Source organism: Oryx dammah, unplaced genomic scaffold, assembly GCF_014754425.2.
Source record: "Oryx dammah isolate SB20612 unplaced genomic scaffold, SCBI_Odam_1.1 HiC_scaffold_17, whole genome shotgun sequence".
Classification (NCBI taxonomy): domain Eukaryota; kingdom Metazoa; phylum Chordata; class Mammalia; order Artiodactyla; family Bovidae; genus Oryx; species Oryx dammah.
Genome location: NW_024070201.1, coordinates 42213463 through 42232931, shown reverse-complemented (window position 1 = coordinate 42232931; position 19469 = coordinate 42213463). Strand labels below are relative to the sequence as shown.

Genomic DNA, 19469 nt, shown 5'->3' with positions numbered 1-19469 from the left:
TGGAGCCGAGGAGGCTGCTCTCCTCTACCCTCATATTTTTCCTGGGGATAGGGGCTCTTGTTTGGAAGGCGTGCAAGTACCGAAAAGTGGCCCGAGCTGGTTTTGGAAGCACTAGAGGAGTGCGTGGTGTCGCCTGTCTTCCTAGCCGGGAAACAAGGCCGGGCGTCCCCACCCGCAAGGATAGGCAGACCACGCGACTCCGTGCTCCCTCTGCGGAGCGCAGTTCCCCGCGGGCGCCGAGTGGGCGGGGCCTGGTGGGGCCGGGCCTGGCGAGGTCACGTGACCGCTCGGCAGGCGGGGGAGGCAGAGGCCGAGGGGCTTCAGACGCACAGAGTGGTTGGCGGGGCAGTCGCGGCAGCCAGAGGAGCAGCGCCGCAGGCATGGGGAGTTTGAAGGATGAGCTGCTCAAGGGCATCTGGCATGCGTTCACCGCTCTCGACCTGGACCACAGCGGCAAGGTCTCCAAATCCCAGCTCAAGGTGGGCACACCCTCTCCCGGACCCCTATTCGCCCCTTCCCGGCGCGCCCTCTACTACTATCCCCGGTGGAAGCGGGCAGGCGGACGGTGACCACCGGGAGTGGCAGGCCAGAATGTGGCCGAGCGGCCTGCTTGGGGTGGAGGGGGCAGAGACCGGTATTTGCATTTTTTGGACTCCCTCTTGTTTTGCGTTAGTTTCCCCAGGGCTCACCTTGAGCAAGGGACCGCGGGGGTGGGGACCCTGAGCGGTGAGCTCGGCTCCCTGTTGGCGCAGGAGGCCGGGAAAGTTTCAGACTCCGAGAGGGCGGTGGGAAGCTCCCTAGGAAACTAACCCAAAGTTTCCTCTTCACTCTTGTCTGGGAGAGGAAGGGGCTTGCCCAAGGTGCCTGGGCAGAGCCCTGCAAGGCGCACGCTCCGCACCGGGGCAGTCGTCAAAACGGCCAGCTGCACCGCAGGCAACCGGGCAGTTCCGAGAAGGGAGGGAGAAGTGCCCCAGGGCCCGGCCCTCGGCGGCCTCGGCTTTTGGGGCGCTGTGGCAATGGGGGACGCTTTCCGATTGGTGAGGACGACCTGGCGTCCTCAAGTCTGGATCGAGTCCAGGGTGTGCCGTGTCCCGTAGGAACGTAGTTTCCGGGTGAGGAGCTCTATCGGCACCCTGCAAAGGTCTTTATTGTGACTGCCAAAGACCCCATCATTAAGAGAGAGTAAGGTATGAATAAAGGAATGCTTGTAAATTGAGTAACCTCAAGCAGGGCAGCAGCAGCAGCAGCAAGCAGGGCAAGTGGCACTTGGCCAGGAGAAATTGGCAGCTTCTTGAAAGTTTAAAATATGGAAACAGACAAGAAGAACCATTCATAGGCATTTTAAAATATACACATTTTGGACATGAATGTCTCGTTTTCTTAGCCTCTTCTGGGAGTGAATTTCTGAAGATTGAGTTTGCTTTGTATATTTTGTGCAGTCATCAAGAGGTTCTTATGACTAGTGGCTTTTATGCCAGTAGGACTCAGCATTCTGCCTGTTTTCCTTTCACCCTACTCTCTTTTCTTATACACAAAATCATAGTCTGGAACAATTCATGGAGATCATCCACTTAATCTTTATTTGAATAAATTTTTAAAATTAACTGAGTAAAATTAACTTTTTTGGTGAATGGTTCTGAGTTTTAACATACATAGATTTATATAACTACTACCAAAATTGGGTTTTTGTCAGTTACATCATCCCCAAAATTTCCTTCATGCTGCTCCCTCTTCCTTAACTGCTGGCAATCAATGATCTGTTCTTAATTACTGTAGTTTTGTCTTTTCCACAATGTCATAAAAATGGAGTCACAGAGTATGTAACCTTTTGACATTGGCTTCTTTTATTTAGCATATATGCCTTTGAGATTCACTGATGTTGTTGTATCAATAATTCTTTTTGTTTCTAAGCAGTATTCCACTGTATGGATATACCATAGTTAATCCATTCACTCTTGAAGAATATTTGTGTTATTTACAGTTTTTGGTAATTATGAACAGAGTTGAATTTTACTCTTCACTGTTTTTACTTTTAATTTACCTATACCACCATGTTTAAAGTGAGTTTCTTTAGATGGCATGCAGTTGGTTCTTGGTTTTTTAATCCATTTTGATAATCTGTAATTAAATACGTGTGTACAGACCAATTACATTTAATTATTGATGTGGTTCGATTTAGGGCTAGCATTTTACTATTTGGTTTCTGTTTGTTTCCACTCTTGTTTTCATTTTTTTGTCTTCCAGTTGATGACATTAATGAAATGTTTGCTATTACTTTTGTTGTATACCATTCAGCATTGTCTTTGTGGCTACTTATGGAAAAGGTGTCTGGAGGATTCTTGACTGCAGGCTTGGTGTGTGTGCATGCTAAGTCATTTCCATCATGTTGACTCTTGACCTCATGGGCTGTAGCCCGGCTACAGCCCCTCTCTCCTGGATTCTCCAGGCAAGAATAGTGGAGTAGGTTGCCATGCCCTCCTCCAGGGAATCTTCCCAACCCAGGGATGGAACCCACCTTTCTTCCATCTACTGCATTGGCAGGTGAGGTTCTTAACGCCTGGTGCCACTTGGGAAGCCTAGGCAGGAAATAAATCCCAGTTCATAACTTTTTACCCATGAGATGTTGATAATGCAAATGTGCATTTGTGTTTTGTCTCTTTGTCAGCTTAACTGAGAGATTTGGGGATTGATTCAGTTCTGTTCATCTTGCCAATGTGTCTGGAATTGGAAATATTAGAAAATTGCTATTTAGCTCTCTCCTTTTTGGAGTTTTGACTCTGTAGTTTGACTCTGGTGGGCTACAGTCCATGGGGTCACAAAAGAATCAGTAATCCATTGGCTAGGAAGAATTTTTGCCTTAATTTGCTCATTCATTTGTTTTTAAATGACATTTGTGTATACTCAGTGTAAGGTATCATGGTAAATTCATTAAAAAATTAGTATTTTTAGGCTCTTTAAGAGTTAATACCTTGGAGGAAATATAGAATTGATTTATTAAATAGAAAAAAAGTTACACACCCAAAATGAGGTTAAAATTTATCACTTTGGAAAACTATATGGGCATTCTAAAATACGTTTGACACTTATCTTTTTGAACTACTTTCACAGTTTTTGATGTGCGTGGTGACACTTCATGTGTTATTAGATACTGTGCCTAATTCTAAGGGTAATATGGATAGCACAGGTGGAGGAGAAAGAAACATCAGTTTTTGCATTTAAAGAGTTTAAATTTTGGTAGGCAAACTAAAAACTTAAGCAGCCATTAGGGAAATCTCTCTCTCTTTTTCTTTCCGGGTGTATATGTAGATTATATTACTCAGAGAGTTACCCTATCCTTAAAAAATGTAAGATCTGGTGACAGATAAGAAGTACAGAAATACTATTGAGAGGAAGATGCTGAATGTGATAGAAGATAAGAGGCCATGGGATTTTAGAGGAAGAGACCAGTAGTTTTCACTGGTCATGAAAAAAAGCTTTGAAGTGATCTCTGAAGAAAGCTAGGGTGTGATTATGTGGTATGGGGGAGAATTAAGCCCATTCTATTAATTCATTCAGCAGGTAGCCTGGTGACTCAGTGGTAAAGAATCCACTTGCCAAAGCAGGAGACAGGGTTCAATCCCCTGGAGAAGGAAATGGCAATCCACTCCAGTATTCTTGCCTGGGAAATCCCATGGACAGGGGAGTCTGGTGGGCTACAGTCCATGGGTTGCAAAAGAATCAGAGATGACTTAGCAGCTGGACAACAAGAACAACAGCATTCATTTATTTATCCTTTCAATAGATATTTATTGACTGCTTTTAGCTCTAAGGGATCCATGTAAACTGCTGCAGGCCACAGAAATTCATCAGGCACTTATGTATAGAGACTTCTGTGTGGCTTATTTTGATTGGAGTGTGGGATATGAGTGTGTTTGTGTGTAGGAAGAAGAAAGAGTTGTTGAGGTCCCTGACGGATGGAGGTTTAGCTGGAGATGATGTTCTTGGAGAAGTGCGGGGCTGTTGGTACAGATCTAGTAGTTGAAGCATGCAAAGAGGAGAGAAATTCAGCAATGGCCTTGGAGAATGGCTAGAGTAGAGGGAAGAAAAGAAGCCTGGGGACCAGAAGTGAGATGCAAGAACCATTCTGGGATAGCATTGGTGCTGAGGGAGAAGGGATTTTTCAAAGAAGACATGGTCTGTTATCTTTGAGAACTTATTATTAATTATGTATATGTATTTGGAGATTGTAAAATAATGACTGATTTTTCCCAACTGTAGGTCATAAACTACATATTTCTTCTTTTCTGAAGGGAAGTTGTGAAATTTTCTTTCTTTTAAAAATAATGTTATTAGCTTATTTTTGACTGTTCTGGGTCTTTGTTCCTATGTGGGCTTTTCTCTGGTTGCGGCGAGTGGGGGCTACTCTTCATTACGGTGTGCAGGCTTCTCATTGCAGTGGTTTCCCTTGTTGTGGAGCACAGGCTCTAGGGTGTGTGGACTTCATTAGTTGTGGCCCCTGGGCTTTAGGGCCCAGGCTTATTAGTTGTGGTGCTTGGGCTTAGTTGCTGTGTGGCATCTGGTATCTTCCTGAATCAGGGATCGAACCCGTGTCTCCTGCTTTGGCAGGTGGATTCTTTACCACTGAGCCACCAGGGAAGCCTGAAGTTGTGAAAAGTTTGGAATATTGGCATTATCTTGGGAATAAAGTTATCTTTTACTTTTAAGGAGATTACTTTGTAGTATAGTTCTCATTTAGATAAATGTTCGGGTCTCTGTTATAATAAGTATTTTCCTTGAGGGACCCAATTTAGTACAGAAAGCTTATTTTTTTTAATTTATTTTTTATTGAAGGATAATTGCTTTATAGAATTTTTCTGTTTTCTGACAAACCTCAACATGAATCAGCCATAGGTACACATATATCCTCACCCTTTTGAGCCTCCCTCCCCTCCTCTCCCCATCCCACACGTCTAGATTGATACAGAGCCCTTATTTGAGTTTCCTGAGCCATACAGCAAATTCCCATTGGCTATCTATTTTACATATGGTGATGTCAGTTTCCATGTTACTCTTTCCATCCATCTCACCCTCTCCTCCCCTCTCCCCATGTCCACAAGTCTATTCTCTGTGTCTGTTTCTCCATTGCCACCCTGCAAGTAAATTCTTCAGTACCATTCTTCTGGATTCTGTATATATGCATTAGAACACGATATTTATCCTTCTTTCTGACTTACTTCACTCTGCATGATAGGTTCTAGGTTCATCACTCTCATCAGAAATGACTCAAATGTGGTCTTTTTATGGCTGAGTAATATTCCATTGTGTATATGTACCACAACTTCTTTATCCATTCATCTGTCAATGGACATCTAGGTTGCTTCCATGTTCTAGCTATTGTAAATAGTGCTGCAGCAAACAATGGGATATATGTCTTTTTCCATTTTGGTTTCCTCAGGGTATATGACTAGGAGTGGGATTGCTGGGTCATATGGTGGTTTTATTCCTAGTTTTTAAACAAATCTCCATGCCATCTTCCATAGTGGCTCTATCAATTTACATTCCTACCGACAGTGCAAGAGCGTTCCCTTTTCTCCACATCCTCTCCAGCATTTATTGTTTGTAGACTTTTTGATGATGGCCATTCTGACTGGTGTGAGGTGATATCTCATATTAGTTTTGATTTGCATTTGCTCTGATAATGAACGATGGTGAACATCTTTTCATATGTTTGTTAGCCATCTGTATGTCTTCTTTGGAGAAATGTCTGTTTAAGTCTTTTCCCCTCTTTTTGATCGGATTGTTTGTTTTTCTGGCATTGAGTTGGATGAGCTGCTTGTATATTTTGGAAATTAATCCTTTGTCAGTTGTTTCATTTGTTATTATTTTCTCAAAAGCTAATTTTTTTAAAAAAATTTATGTTTTAAAAAATTTATTGACGTATAGTTGATTAAGAATGTTTTGATTTCTGCTATATACCAAAGTAATTCAGTTATACATACATATATATATATATATATATATATATACACACACATACACACCTTCTTTTTCATATTCTTTTCTATTATGGTTTATCACAAGATATTGAATATAGTTCTCTGGACAGTAGGACCTTACTGTTTATCTGTCCTATATATAATAGTTTGTGTCTGCTAATCACAAACTCCCAATCTATCCCTCTCCCACATCCTCTCCCCCTTGACAGCCTCAAGTCAAAAAGCTTATTTTGACACCTAAATTTTATTATTAAATAATAGTCTGTTTTTGAGTAAAACAAAAATTACTATCTGTAGAAATTTGGAAACTTAAAATCCAAAAAAAAATTAACTTAAGAAAGATATTTGTTGAAGCAAACATAGTTTCATTAAACTTACCAATAAGATAAAAATATAGAAAGAATTTAAAAACTACTTGTGATTTACATAAGCTGCTATAAAAGCAGATGTTGAGTAGTCCTCTAGTTACAGTGATGTTTCTTTTTAAACTCCACCTCCAGTCCCCCACCTGACCCCTTCCATGCTGTCCCGCCCTCCCACAAATAGGGAACCAACTCTGCCTCATTCCTTACCTTGAGTCTTTTTTCATCTTCCTCCCACATTTCCTGTTACCCCTCTAGCTTCTTGCTGGCAGTCAGTGCACCCTCTCCAGGTGACTCTCTGGCTCCAGTTGTGGCATTTCTGGCTCCCCACCTGAGCTGTAGCTGTATAGATCTTCACCTCCATAGTCAGCCTATGTACCCCTGTAGAATCATCAGCTATGTTAGCTTAATTTGTAATTGCAATGTTGCAAGGCAACTCATTTTTAAAATTGTCATTGGTTTGCTCTCTTTTTCAGGCTGGAATACAGAGGGATACTAAACTAAGTTACCGTTTTAAGTTAAGCTTGTTCTGATTGTGTAGAGATCTACTTTTCACCTGTGAAAGTAGATAGCAGTAGACTAGTGGTGGGAAAGAAATCTCAGAAACACATTCTTTACTTGCTTTTATACTTATATGAACAGTCCTTCCTTAGAACAAACAGTAGTTTATTGTATGCAATTTTAGTATAGTCTATGATAACTGATGAGAGGTTAAAAACTGAGAGAGATTTTGATGGAAATTTTTCTGTATAGGAAGATCCATACATATAGGTGGCTGAGTAAACATTATTGAGCTTAACGTTTTAGAAATGTTTCTCACCAGTTTTTCCGTTGGTTTTGATCTTTGTGCCCTTCTTTTGTCTGTCGTTGTTTTTTAAGAAGGGACGTTTGTGTGTAGATCCCATATTTTAGGAAACTTTATTAATGTGCCATCTGAAGCAGACATTGTTACTTTTAGGTTATGTAAATTTCTAAAATTCATAAGGGAAAAAGATATTGGGCATATTATTTGAAGGAGAAGCAGCAATTCTTCTCCACTGGTGTTTCATTTTATTTATTTATTTATTTGTGGCTGTGCTGGGTTTTTGATGCTGTGCGTGGGTTTTCTTTAGTTGCAGCGAGCAGGGACTACCCTCTTCTTGCGGTGCACGGGCTTCTCATTGCAGTGGCTTTCCTTCTTGCAGAACATGGGTTCTGGGGGTACCTAGGCTTTCATAGTTGCAGCTGTTGGGCTCTAGAGTGCGGACTCAGTATTTGTGGTGAACAGGCTTAGTTACTCTGCAACGTGTGGGATCTTCCCAGATCAGGGATGGAACCAGTATCCCCTGCATTGCAGGGCCGACTCTTAACCACTGGACCACCAGGGAAGCACTCCACTGATATTTTAAAAATATCTTCAGGTGATTTAGAATTTCAGTGGTCTTGCAGAAAGATAGTAAATCTCCAGTGTTACTTAGTGGGGATTCTTGGAATTCTAATACATGCAGTTCTAAGAAGATGAAAAGATGAAGCCTATCATTTAAAAAATGTAAACCAAAAAACCCTTTTTGAATACCTCCTATATATACATGGTATAAAATTCATAATTTTCAAAAGAGCATTTAGGACAGTGAAAAGTAAGTATCATCTATACCCTGGCCCACACTAGTTATCTACCCTCAAGGTAACCATTGTTGCTAATTTTTTTAATATTCCTTCTAGAAATCTAAATGTACCTTAAAATTGAACTCTCCTACACTGGTGGTGGGAATGTAAATTGGTGCAGCCACTATGCGGAACAGTATAGAGGTTCCTTAAAAAACTAAAAATAGAATTGCCATATCCAACAATCTCACACCTGGAGAAAGCTATAATTAAAAGAGACACATGCATCTCTTCACTGCAGCACTATTTACAATGAATGGATAAAGAAGATATATATATATATATATATCACAACGGAATGTTACCTAGCCATAAAGAAGAATGAAATAATATCCATTTATCCATAGGAGATAAATTTCCACATCGGAAACAAATTTATGGTTGCCAAAGGGGAAGGGAGGAGGAAAGGATAAATTAGGAGTTTGGAATTAACATCTACATACTATTATATTGAAGACAGATAACTAACAAGGACCTTCTGTACAGCACAGGGAACTCTACTCAATATTTTGTAGTAATCTATAAGGGAAAAAAATCTGAAAAAGAATATATGTACACCGCCCTTCACATGTATATGTACCTGGATTACTTGGCTGTACACCTGAAACCAGCAGAACATTATAAATCAACTACACTTCAATAAAAAAAAGTTCCTTAAAATTATTACTTTTATTGTTATTAGTAAATGTTTTCTTAATTATAGTAAAATCTAGTGATATTTTTGCAACCTCTGTTATGATTTTACTTTATAATTATGGTTGCAGTGTGAATTACATGTCAGTGCTGGAAATATCTTGAAATAAGCTTATTGTCTCTGCATTTTTATCCTGTTGTTTTTAGAAACACAGGATTTTGTTTTGTTTTAAATTGTGCCCTTTTGAGGTAAAAGAGCTCACAACTAGTGAGAATCTAAATGAAAACAATTTGAGGAGCAACATGAATACTTTGAATCTTTATTCATTTCTCAATGATAGATTTTCAACTGAATGTTTTTAAAGTTTGGCCATGCAGTTGTTTGAATATCTTGTGAATAATGTCATATGTTTTGTTCCCATGTAGGCATTTAGCCTCAAAAATTTTTAATCTTGCTAGCTTTAGAAGTAATTGAGCCAGGCCAGCAATCTGTTGAAAATATAAAGGAAGCAAGTTGCAGTAAAGAGCTTTCTTTGTGTGAAACACAATGTAAAAGATTTGGTTAATTCTTGTGAATTTGGCATGTGTAAGTATTCTCTCTCTAATCTTTAGTGTTATGTTTCTGTTAACCCCTGTGGTTAAAGCTGTTTCTGTTCTAAAAATCTAATAAAAAAAAAAAAAAATCCCCATTTAGAGGACCAGAGCGTGACTCACGAGTAAGTCTGTGAAAGTCTTTGTAAATATTTTTTTGTATCTCACCAAAATGAAACAATAAAGACAGCTTTCCAAATAAAGAGCTTGTGAGAGACATGTAAAAATCTTAAAATGGTAATAATGGATTCTAGATTATTTCCTTTTTCCATTTGCTAGAAACTTTTCAGTAAGATAGATTGAAAGTTTTTACTTTATTGAAATACATGTAAGCTTTTGCTTTATTGAGGATAGTGTGCAATCTGTGAGGTGTATTTTTATGTGTGACCTTCCATCTTAATAGCCAGTGCTTTTCTAATCTTATGACTCAATGACTCTTAACCTTCCTGGTCCCCGTTTTGTATTTCCTCTGGGGTCTTACTGCAGTCCCAGAGGTACATAGTAACTGGAAGCTAGAGACGGAAGAGGCTTTGAATGACCTTTTCTCACTTACACAGTTTGCCCTCTTATTTTCCCCAACAAGAGGGTTACTGTAATCCCCTCAGTGACTGTTAGCACAGTGAAGTCCAGATACTCCCAACTTTTCTCCTCAGTTCCTCTTACGTGTGTCCCAGTTCCCTTCCTGAGCCTTTGGCTCAGTTTCCTTTATGTTCCCCAAGGCTTCATTTCATGAATCTGTTTTTCTGCTCTGCTCTCTGCTTTATTTACTTCTTCTCATTCTACCTTCAGATTCCTTCTTTTTTTTAACCCCAATCTGTGTGTACTTGAAACTGCTGGTTGGTGTTGTTTAGTTGCTAAGTTGTATCTAACTCTTTGCAACTCCATGGACTGCTGTTTTCAGAGATTAGGGTTTTAATGGTGGAAAAGTATTTGGGAGTAAATCTGTATACAGTCAAATTTTATGTAAGGAGATCTTACAGTTAGGAAGAGATTTCTGCACTATTGGAAAAAATAATTTTTTCATCTCAAGGTTCTTCTCTGTCTTCTCTGCCTTTTGCTTCTTTAGGAATTATTAGCTTTACAACTACCAGGAGAGTGTTATTATGTGGGCCTGGTGTACCAGCCAGAAGTGCGGCAGTTAGGATGAAAGCTGTTCTGTCAGGGGGACAACGTTGAAAGTATTATATTTCACTGGGTAGGCAGCTCTGGGAGGATGGAGCACTGTCTGCTTCACCAGGCTGCACATCTCCATCAGTTCTTTTAGTTCGTAGGATATTTGATGTCTCAGCCAGATGTTGTTACCTTGGAGTGAGAGCAGGAGCTGGTGGGCAGCTGACTTAACTCTCATGACTCCCTTCAGTGATGATTTGAGAAGATACTATTAGATAATGGGACACCGGCTTCCCAAGTGGCACAGTGGTAAAGAATCTGCCTGCCAGTGCAGAAGACACAGGAGATTTGGGTTCGATCTTTGGGTCAGGAATATCCCCTGGAGTAGGAAATGGCAGTCCACTCCAGTATTCTTGCTGGGAAAATTGCATGGACAGAGGAGCCTGGTGGGCTACAGCCCATGGCTTTGCAAAGAGTCGGACATGACTGCGTACACGTGAGTGCGTGCAGTGGACCACCAGGGTGTTAGCAGATCAAACTAGGATGAAATTCTGAAGTTCTTCATTGGGATGATTTTGGGGAGTTTGCTTTGCTCATTGTATTTTAAGTGTGTGCGTGCCCAGTCCTGTCCAACTCTTTGCGACCCCGTGTACTATAGCCTGCTAGGCTCCTCTGTCCATGCAATTTTCCTGGCAAGAATACTGGAGTGGGTTGCCATTTCCTACTCCAAGGGATCTTCCTGACCCAGAGACTGAACCTGAGTCTCCCGCGTCTCCAGCATTGGCAGATGGATTCTGTATCATTGTGCCACCTGGGATCTGTTAAATGGGAATAAGAAGACGTTTAAACAACATACTTGCTTGAATAGATGAAAACAACATACTTGCTTGAATAGATGAAGCTCACAGCCTTTATGTGTGACAACAGAACATTTACTAGTCAACTATTTCTTACCACACACTGATGTTGAAGAAAACTAATTTACAAAGCAGCATATAAATTTGAAGGTTTTAATCTGTACCTTTTGCTTGGACTCTGGGGAAGTAAAAATTGTACACCATTGCCCCTTACATTGAGAAACCTGTGGTTTAGTTAAGAAGACAATACGTGAAATGACTACAAGAAGTTAATATATAAGCCAGGTCTACAAGTGTGGAAAATAACTATGGAATATGATGTTCAGTACATTAGCCATTAACCACATTTGGCTATTGAGCATTGAAAAAGCAGCTAGTCCAAATTGAGAAGTGCTGTAAATATAAAATATACACTGGATTTCAGAGACTTAGTACAGGAATGTAAAACAGCTCTTTGAAAGATTTAAAAACATTGATTACATGTTGAAGTTGTAATATTTTGGATATATTAGTAAATTTAATGTTAGCTTTTTTTTTTTTACCTTTTGCATCTTTGTACATTTTAAAAATGTAGCTATTAAAACTTTTTAATTCCATTTGTAGTTTGCATTCTGTTTCTGTCAGATGGAGCTGCTGTAGAAGTTTAAAGGAAATAGAGAAAAAAATGCACACGGTTGTAGACAAAACATTTTATGGAAGAGATAGACTGTCAGCTGCTTCTGGAGGGAGTGGGGCTGATCTTGTCCAGTATGGTCAAAGAAAGATGGCAGTTATGGTGGTGGCCCTGTGCATGAGAGCAAGAGCTGAAACTTGCAGTATTGTGAGCGATAAGGAAATACTTTGAGTAGAATGTTTGTTTTGAGACATGGTGGAAAATCAGGATTTAAAGGGAGATGAGATTACATTTTAGATGATTTTGTTCTTGTACAGAATAAATGATTAATGTGTATTTGTTGACTATGTTAGAATGAGTAGTTTAGAACTGATCCTCTAAAGAGGGAAAGTTATTAAACTTTGGAGGGTAGATATGTGACAGAGAGTTCTGAGATTCTTCTCATGATGTGGGTGTGATAATACGAGGTGAGAGGCTGGAGATGGGGAACCAAGTGAGGGACTGCTGTAAAGATTGATGTGTGCTAGACTGGGGTGGTGGCCCTGGGAATCAAAACCATCAAGCTCCCTACTCTCATGGAGCTTGAAGTCTTGTGAGTGAAACGTATCAGCAAACTGACAGTCCAAATATAATGAGATAAAGAAAGTACACAGTACTGGGAAACACAGAGGAAGAGAACTACGTAGCTGTGGTGAGGATTGGAGGCATTGGGTCAGAGAATGCTCCTACAGCAATAGTCTGTTGTCATTGACCCTAAGGAATGTGTGCAGCTCCTCAGTAAGTGCATTTGTGGTGAAAGATTTGGAAAGTAAATCCCTTGGAGACAGAGGAAAAAGTGTCAGGAGAAAGAGAACACTGGTTAGGGAGTCAGGAGACTTGTCTCTGCCTTTTGTTTGTGTGTGACCCTGGGAGGTTTCTTCTTCCCGAGCTTCATTTTGTGCATTTGTGAAAAGTGGCATAGCAGATAAGATCTTCAAGTCAGCCTTCCAATTGAACGTCGTCAGCTTGATGTGTTTACCATGTCGTGTCCTGATGAGTGGTCTCTGTTAGGGCCTCAGAAGGGAGAATGGGACCTCCTGGTGCCTCACCTTCTCTGATTAATCTTTCACCAACAGAGAGGCACGAGGTGGTGAGGAGAGGCATTGACCCTGGGGGAGGGGATTGAATTGGATCCAGAAATAAGACAAACTATATAAAAAAGTACAAGAGGAGAGTCCAGAGTTTTGTTGTTAAGGGAATGGTGGTACCACAGTCAGAATCAGGGTGGGAAACCTGTTTTGGGGAGAAAGATAATGAACTCTCCTTTCGATTTTTTGGATTGAGACAAATTTAGTCTGGAAATCTTTAATATTAGTGATATAAACCAGAGCTCAGTTGAGAGGTCAAGACTAGAACGGGATCTGGGAGTCATTAAGGTGACTTGTTGTTGTCAGAATTAAAGCACTTTTTAAGAACTAAGGGCTCAAAATTGGGCTTTGAAAAATGTCCAGAATGGGAGAATAAAGGGAGAGGGAAATGAACCCATAAACATAGAGCAAGGTAGAGCTAGTATGTCGTGGGACCAAGAAAGTCTTAAGTGGAAAGGATGATCCAGACTGGCAGAAACTTGCGAGAGTGAATTGTTTAGAAGATGTCTGTCCTAGGTTGGGTTCTCCAGGAAGCAGATGTTGAGACAGAGCTGGAAGTGCAGAAGGGTTATTGGGGAAAAACATGTATGGAGGAGAAAAAGAGAGAGGAAGCAGGATTGGGAAAAGGAGTCTAGGACATGGACTTGACAAAACCAGGAGCTCTGGAGCAAAGATGGCCTCTTGGAAGATACCCACACTGGGGAGAAATGATGTCACTGCCTTGCTCAGTCATTGGCTGAGGTGGGCCCAGGAGGTACTAATAGCTGGAGGCTCTGCTAACCTCAGCTACTCCTTGTAGCTGGGCCTCAGTTCCTTTCTTGAGTGCTGCAGCTCTGTGTCTGCCACAGAGTCTTTTTGAGAAAGCAATTTTATGACCCTGATAGGGATAGAAAGAAGCCATATTATAGTGACTAGAGGGGACAAGGGGCCAGAGTGGTCAAAGGATGGGACAACAGAGGTCAACCCTCAGATTTGTGATCTTTTTTGTCATCACCTTGGGTGTACACTATGGCTTCAGATCTCTTGGAGAAGAGTATACTAAATTAAACTACCTCGTTTCTCTGTCTTCTGCTGTACAGTTCTCTCTCATACACTTGTTAATTTCTCTTTAGTCCTTTCCTCAAAAATCTTTCCTGGAATTTTGAGAAACTGGACTGCTTTACTAAGTCTCAGGTCAGATGAGTAATGCCTGCTAACTCTGGGAGTGTTAGTGACTAATAGAGGTATTGTATAGAGTTTTGATTTTTTTTTTAAGCTTTAAAAATTATCTGAATTAGAGATTCCAATTAAAAATTCTTTCTGGAAAGAATATGCTAGTAGTTTAGTGAAGTACATTTAAAAAACCCACATCTAGATTAAGGTGATGGAGAAACAAGCTAAATGAAACTAAACCAAAAAAAATAAAGAAAATTCTTAAATGGGACTCATTTAGCAAACATTTGTAGGCATCAGACACTGTCTTCTCGGCGTTTCATTAGGTTTTAGTATTATAGGATAGATACACTATAGACCCTCTCTCTAAGGAGCTTACAGAGTAGTGGAGAAACAGATAGAGGCTTACTTCTTATACATGAATTATCTTCTTAAAGACATTTGTTTATGCTGTGATCCAGTGGGAGGCTGGAATCTAAGGAGGCTGCTCAGATAGGGAGACTTTGTTGCCCACAGTGTGGCTTCTTCAAGAGGCATGGCAAAGCATAGTTCTTTATGGATGACTAAAGTGAGTTAATTTCATCAACTTTATAGTCCTACAGTGATCTCTTCATTTAATTTTATTGGTGCTTTCTAGCTGGAATTTTTAAAAATTCATTTAACATTAATAATTTTACATAAATATATTTAAATTTTACATAAATATAAAAGCTTCGCCTTTTCTCATTTTAAAGATAGGACATAGAATGTTCAAACAATACCTTAAAGTATAGAGACAAAGATAAAAGCACCTGGAATTCTAACACTGAAGGCAGATGCAGTTGACTTTGCAGTGATTATCCTTTTAACCTTTCTTTGTCCCTCCCTATCCTTCCTCCATCTCCCTTACTGCTTACAAGCATATACATGCGTGCACATGTGTGCATATACATATATATTCTTTTAGGTAAATAGGATCCTATTTCATATGCTTTTGTAACCTGTTTTCTTAATCAGTGTGTTAGGGTCATGTTTCCATGTCAATGCACATAGTCACAGACACAATCATTCTTTAAAATGACTATGAGCTATTTTACTGTATTGATGAGTCATGCTTTATTTAACTGCTTTACTACTCACAGATATTTGAAATGTTTTGGTGGTTTCAGCCAGTGTTGCTGTGAAACTTCCTACAATGCATAGGACACTTCTCCCTGCTCCCCAACAAAGAGTTATCTGGTCTAAAATGTCAGTAGTGGTGGAGAAAACTTGCTCTGTACCTTCTCTGGTATTGGATGTTGGCAATTTTTACTCTCCCATGTCTGCTCAAATGCCAGGAGTTGCTTTTCAGGCGAAAAAGTAGTTGCTTTTTTAATGTGTATTATGTTGATTACTAGTGAAGTAAAGCATCTTTTCCTATATTTATTAGTCATTACTAATAATGACTAATTATTTGTAATTAGTCATTGCTAATTACTAATTATTAGTAATTAATCACTGGTTTTTTGAATTTCCTATTCATGTCTGTTGTCCATTTTTAAAATTAGGTGTTCATTTCTTAATAATTTCTAGGAGTAATTTGAGTATTGGAGCTATTAGCCTTTTTTTGTCTATGGTGTCTCTTTTTAAAAGGAAATTTAAGAACTTTTATGTGGTCAGATTTACCAGTATTTTCTTTCTGATTTCTGAAGAGGGCCAAGTTAGTGAACTATCCAAAATAACTTTTTAAAGATAGTCTATTTAAAATGTAATCCAGTGGCATATATTGTAGTTTGTCGTCGTCGTTTAGTTGCTGAGTTGTATCTGACTCTTTTGCAACCCTGTGGACTGTAGCCTACCAGACTTCTCTGTCCATAGGATTTCCCAGGCAAAAATACTGGAGTGGGTTGCCATTTCCTTCTCCAGGGGATCTTCCTGACCCAGGGATTGAACCTGTGTCTCCTGCATGGGCAGGGGGATTCTTCACCACTGAGCCACCTGGGAAACCCATGCTGTAGTTTAATGGCATGTATTCTGTGGACAGCATTGCAACAGGTGATTTTGCGTTAGCTATCCTGCCTTAATGTGTCTGTGAGTGTTATATTCCTATTGAGTCCTCCCTTAACCCTCTGCTAGTCACTGAAGGATATGGAAGAACAGTTTTAGGCAGGGTTTCCTCCCTCTCTGAGCCACAGTTAGGTATTTGAGATATTGCTAGTGTATGAAGCAGAATTCATGTAAGTGCTAAATAGGAATTCAGTGGACAGAGGGGGCAGTGAAGGGTTCCTGGAGCTTATGAAGAGTGACTGAGTCTTGAATGATGCAACTACGTAGCAGATGACGTTTCCAGCACAGGGCTTGACTGTGGGACAGGCAGTTAGGAGAGTTGGGTTCTTGGTTCCGATTTGTTACTCCTCAGTTCAATTCAGTTCAGTTCAGTTCAGTCTCTCAGTCATGTCTGACTCTTTGCTACCCCATGGCCTACAGCATGCCAGGCCTCCCTGTCCATCACCAACTCCTGGAGTTTACTCAAACTCATGCCCATTGAGTCGGTGATGCTATCCAATTATCTCATTCTCTGTCATCCCCTTCTCCTCCTGCCTTCAATCTTTCCCAGCGTCAGGGTCTTTTCTAATGTGTCAGCTCTTCACATCAGGTGGCCAGTGTTGGAGTTTCAGCTTCAGCATCAGTCCTTCCAATGAATGTTCAGGACTGACTTCCTTTAGGATGGACTGGTTAGATCTCCTGAGAGTCAAGGGACTCTCAAGAGTCTTTTCCAACACCACAGTTCAAAAGCATCAATTCTTTGGCGCTCAGCTTTCTTTATAGTCCACCTCTCAAATCCATACATGACTACTAGAAACACCATAGCTTTGACTAGATGGACCTTTGTTGCCAAAGTGGTGTCTCTGCTTGTTAATATGCTGTCTAGGTTGGTCATAACTTTTCTTCCAAGGAGCAAGCATCTTTTAATTTCATGACTGCAGTCACCATCTGCAGTGATTTTGGAGCCCCAAAAAATAAGTCTGACACTTTCCACTGTTTCCTCATCTATTTGCCATGAAGTGATGGGACCAGATGCCATGATCTTCGTTTTCTGAATGCTGCGTTTTAAGCCAGCTTTTTCACTCTCCTCTTTCACTTTTGTCAAGAGGCTCTTTAGTTCTTCCTCACTTTCTGCCATAAGGGTGGTGTCATCTGGGTAGCTGAGGTTATTGATATTTCTCCTGGCAGTCTTGATTCCAGCTTGTGCTTCATCCAGCCCAGCATTTCCCATGATTACTCTGCATATAAGTTAAATAAGCAGGGTGACAATATACAGCCTTGACGTATTGCTTTCCCTGTTTGGAACCAGTCTGTTGTTCCATGTCCGGTACTAACTGTTGCTTCCTGACCTGCAACAGTGTGTGTGGCTAAGACAAGTCTCAGGCCTCAGTCTTTTTATCAATGAAATAAAGAGATAAGATATTTCCTAAGATTGTTGTCACTGTTAAACTTATGGTTTTACTGTCAAAGGAGGATTTTTGGAAGGAATTTGTTCAGCATTTATTGATAGCCTTCTGCATTCTGAGTAGCATGCTAGGTACTGTGGGAATGCAAGGGTGGGTAAGACATGGACCTTTCAGAAATTTAGTCTTATGGGAGAGAGTAAATCATGTGCAGGAGTGTAAAATAAGAAATACAGAGTGCTTGGGAAATGCAGAATGGGGAAGACCGTCTTGATTTTGGGTGGTGGAGGCTTTAGAAAGGAATGGCATTTATGTTAGGTAGAAATGGAGGTGTAGGGGTGGTTGGAGCAGAGGCCTGGAGGGGGACAGGGAAGTGATGCAGGGCTTGCTTGATCTGCTGTACTCAGTGGCTTCCCTTGTGTCTGACCCTTTTGCGACCCTATGGACTATAACCTGCCAGGCTCCTCTGTCCATGGAGTTTTCCAGCAAGAATACTGGAGTGGGTTTCCATGCCCTCCTCCAGGGGATCTTCCTGATGCAGCGGTCGAACCTGAGTGTCTCCTGAGTCTCCTGCACTGCCGGCGGGTTCTTTACTGCTGAGCCACTGGGGAAGCCCCTAAGGTGTTCTTCGTAAACTTGTTTGGCTAGTTTGGTACAGTTGGTGCAGAAGGGTGGGAAAAAATAAGGCTGACAGTTAAAGTGAGCCTGGCTTGCCAAAGGGCATAAACCTCCTTGGTTTTTACTTTTGTAGGCTTTTTATGACTTTTAGACAAGGTGGGAACGTGAGGTAAGCAGCCCTTGAAGATGAATGTGGTAGAAGTGGCTAAGATGGTGATTGATTGCATTCAGGGACTTGAGTCAGAGATGACGTTGAGATTTCTGAGGCTGCATATAATACAGATAATTTAAGAGAAAGCAAGCAGGCTTTAAGCAGTGACAAGCAGGACGAAAAGATATTGTCAGGAAAGGGAAAACGAGTCCTTGTGGTCAGGGGTGGGATTTCTATTAAGACAGTGCTCTTAAGGCAGGGCGTAGCATGGGTAGGAAATTGGTCATTCTGTTAGGAAGAGTTTTCTGGTAATTCGCCATCAGCTTGAAATTTTATTAATCAGACAGGAATTTTCACACTTTAAAAAAAGATTACCCATTATGAATTTTAGTTCTGTAATTGTGTCCCTTGAGATAAGCTTGTTGGGATCTCCGCCCCTCTTTTTTTTTCAGTGTTGAATTTTGCCCATTACGCACATCCTGTAAAGGGAAACGGCGTGTGACTGGGGGTCGGCGCGGGGGGCGGGTGGGGGGTTCTTTTCAGAGAACCTTTGTAATCTCTGCATCTTTGGGAGGGAGGAGGGTGAGCATTAGGCACTCATGTGTGTTAAAACACTGTGTAGTCGTTCATCATCCTTGATTACTTTCCATGATAGTTGGAGTAAAATACTTAAAAAGGGTAAACGGCAAACCACTGAACAGGAACCAACCACACGAGCAGCTAGTCATTTCTTGTCGGCAGAGGCCCTGCAGAAGCACTGGCAGACAGCTGTGAAGGAACTGGAATGATGAGGGCCTGGCATGGATATGGGTCTTTTATTGTAGTAACAATAGTTTATTCTTCGGATTGAGGAATGAGACCAAAGTTGCTTAGCAATTATGTGGGCGTTGAAAGAATGGCCTTTGGAGGAGCAGGCATTTGAAGTAGGATACGTTCAACTTTCTCAAGAAACTTACAGTGATTAGCGTGATTCAGGGGCATTCCTTTTACAAATCAAGAACATGTAGTCCTGTTTCCTCCTGATGGCTTTGGTCCTCATTTGTTTTCCAGTTTTCTCATCTGGAGAGGAGGATGGTAACTCTTGGAAGAGTTTTCCCCAAAGGCAGGTGTTGGGAGATGAGGGCTCCCAGAGAGTGGTCCCAGATTTCTAGGCAGATGTGGTTCTTTACCATTGGATCTAACTTCGCTCTTCTAAATAGCTGTAGCCAGCTTGCTGGGTGCTGGAGAGC

At 40.9% G+C, this 19469-nt stretch overlaps 1 protein-coding gene across 1 annotated transcript in view; it reads left to right on the top strand.

The window, feature by feature from the left end:
* Window positions 1-269: 269 nt before the first annotated feature.
* The window catches only part of SWAP70 (switching B cell complex subunit SWAP70), a 75981-nt gene continuing 56781 nt past the window's right edge, over window positions 270-19469 (top strand). The window contains exon 1 of the mRNA XM_040258402.1: window positions 270-479. Coding sequence (XP_040114336.1) covers window positions 381-479 — 99 coding nt within the window. The 5' untranslated portion in view covers window positions 270-380. The remainder of the gene's footprint in view (window positions 480-19469) is intronic.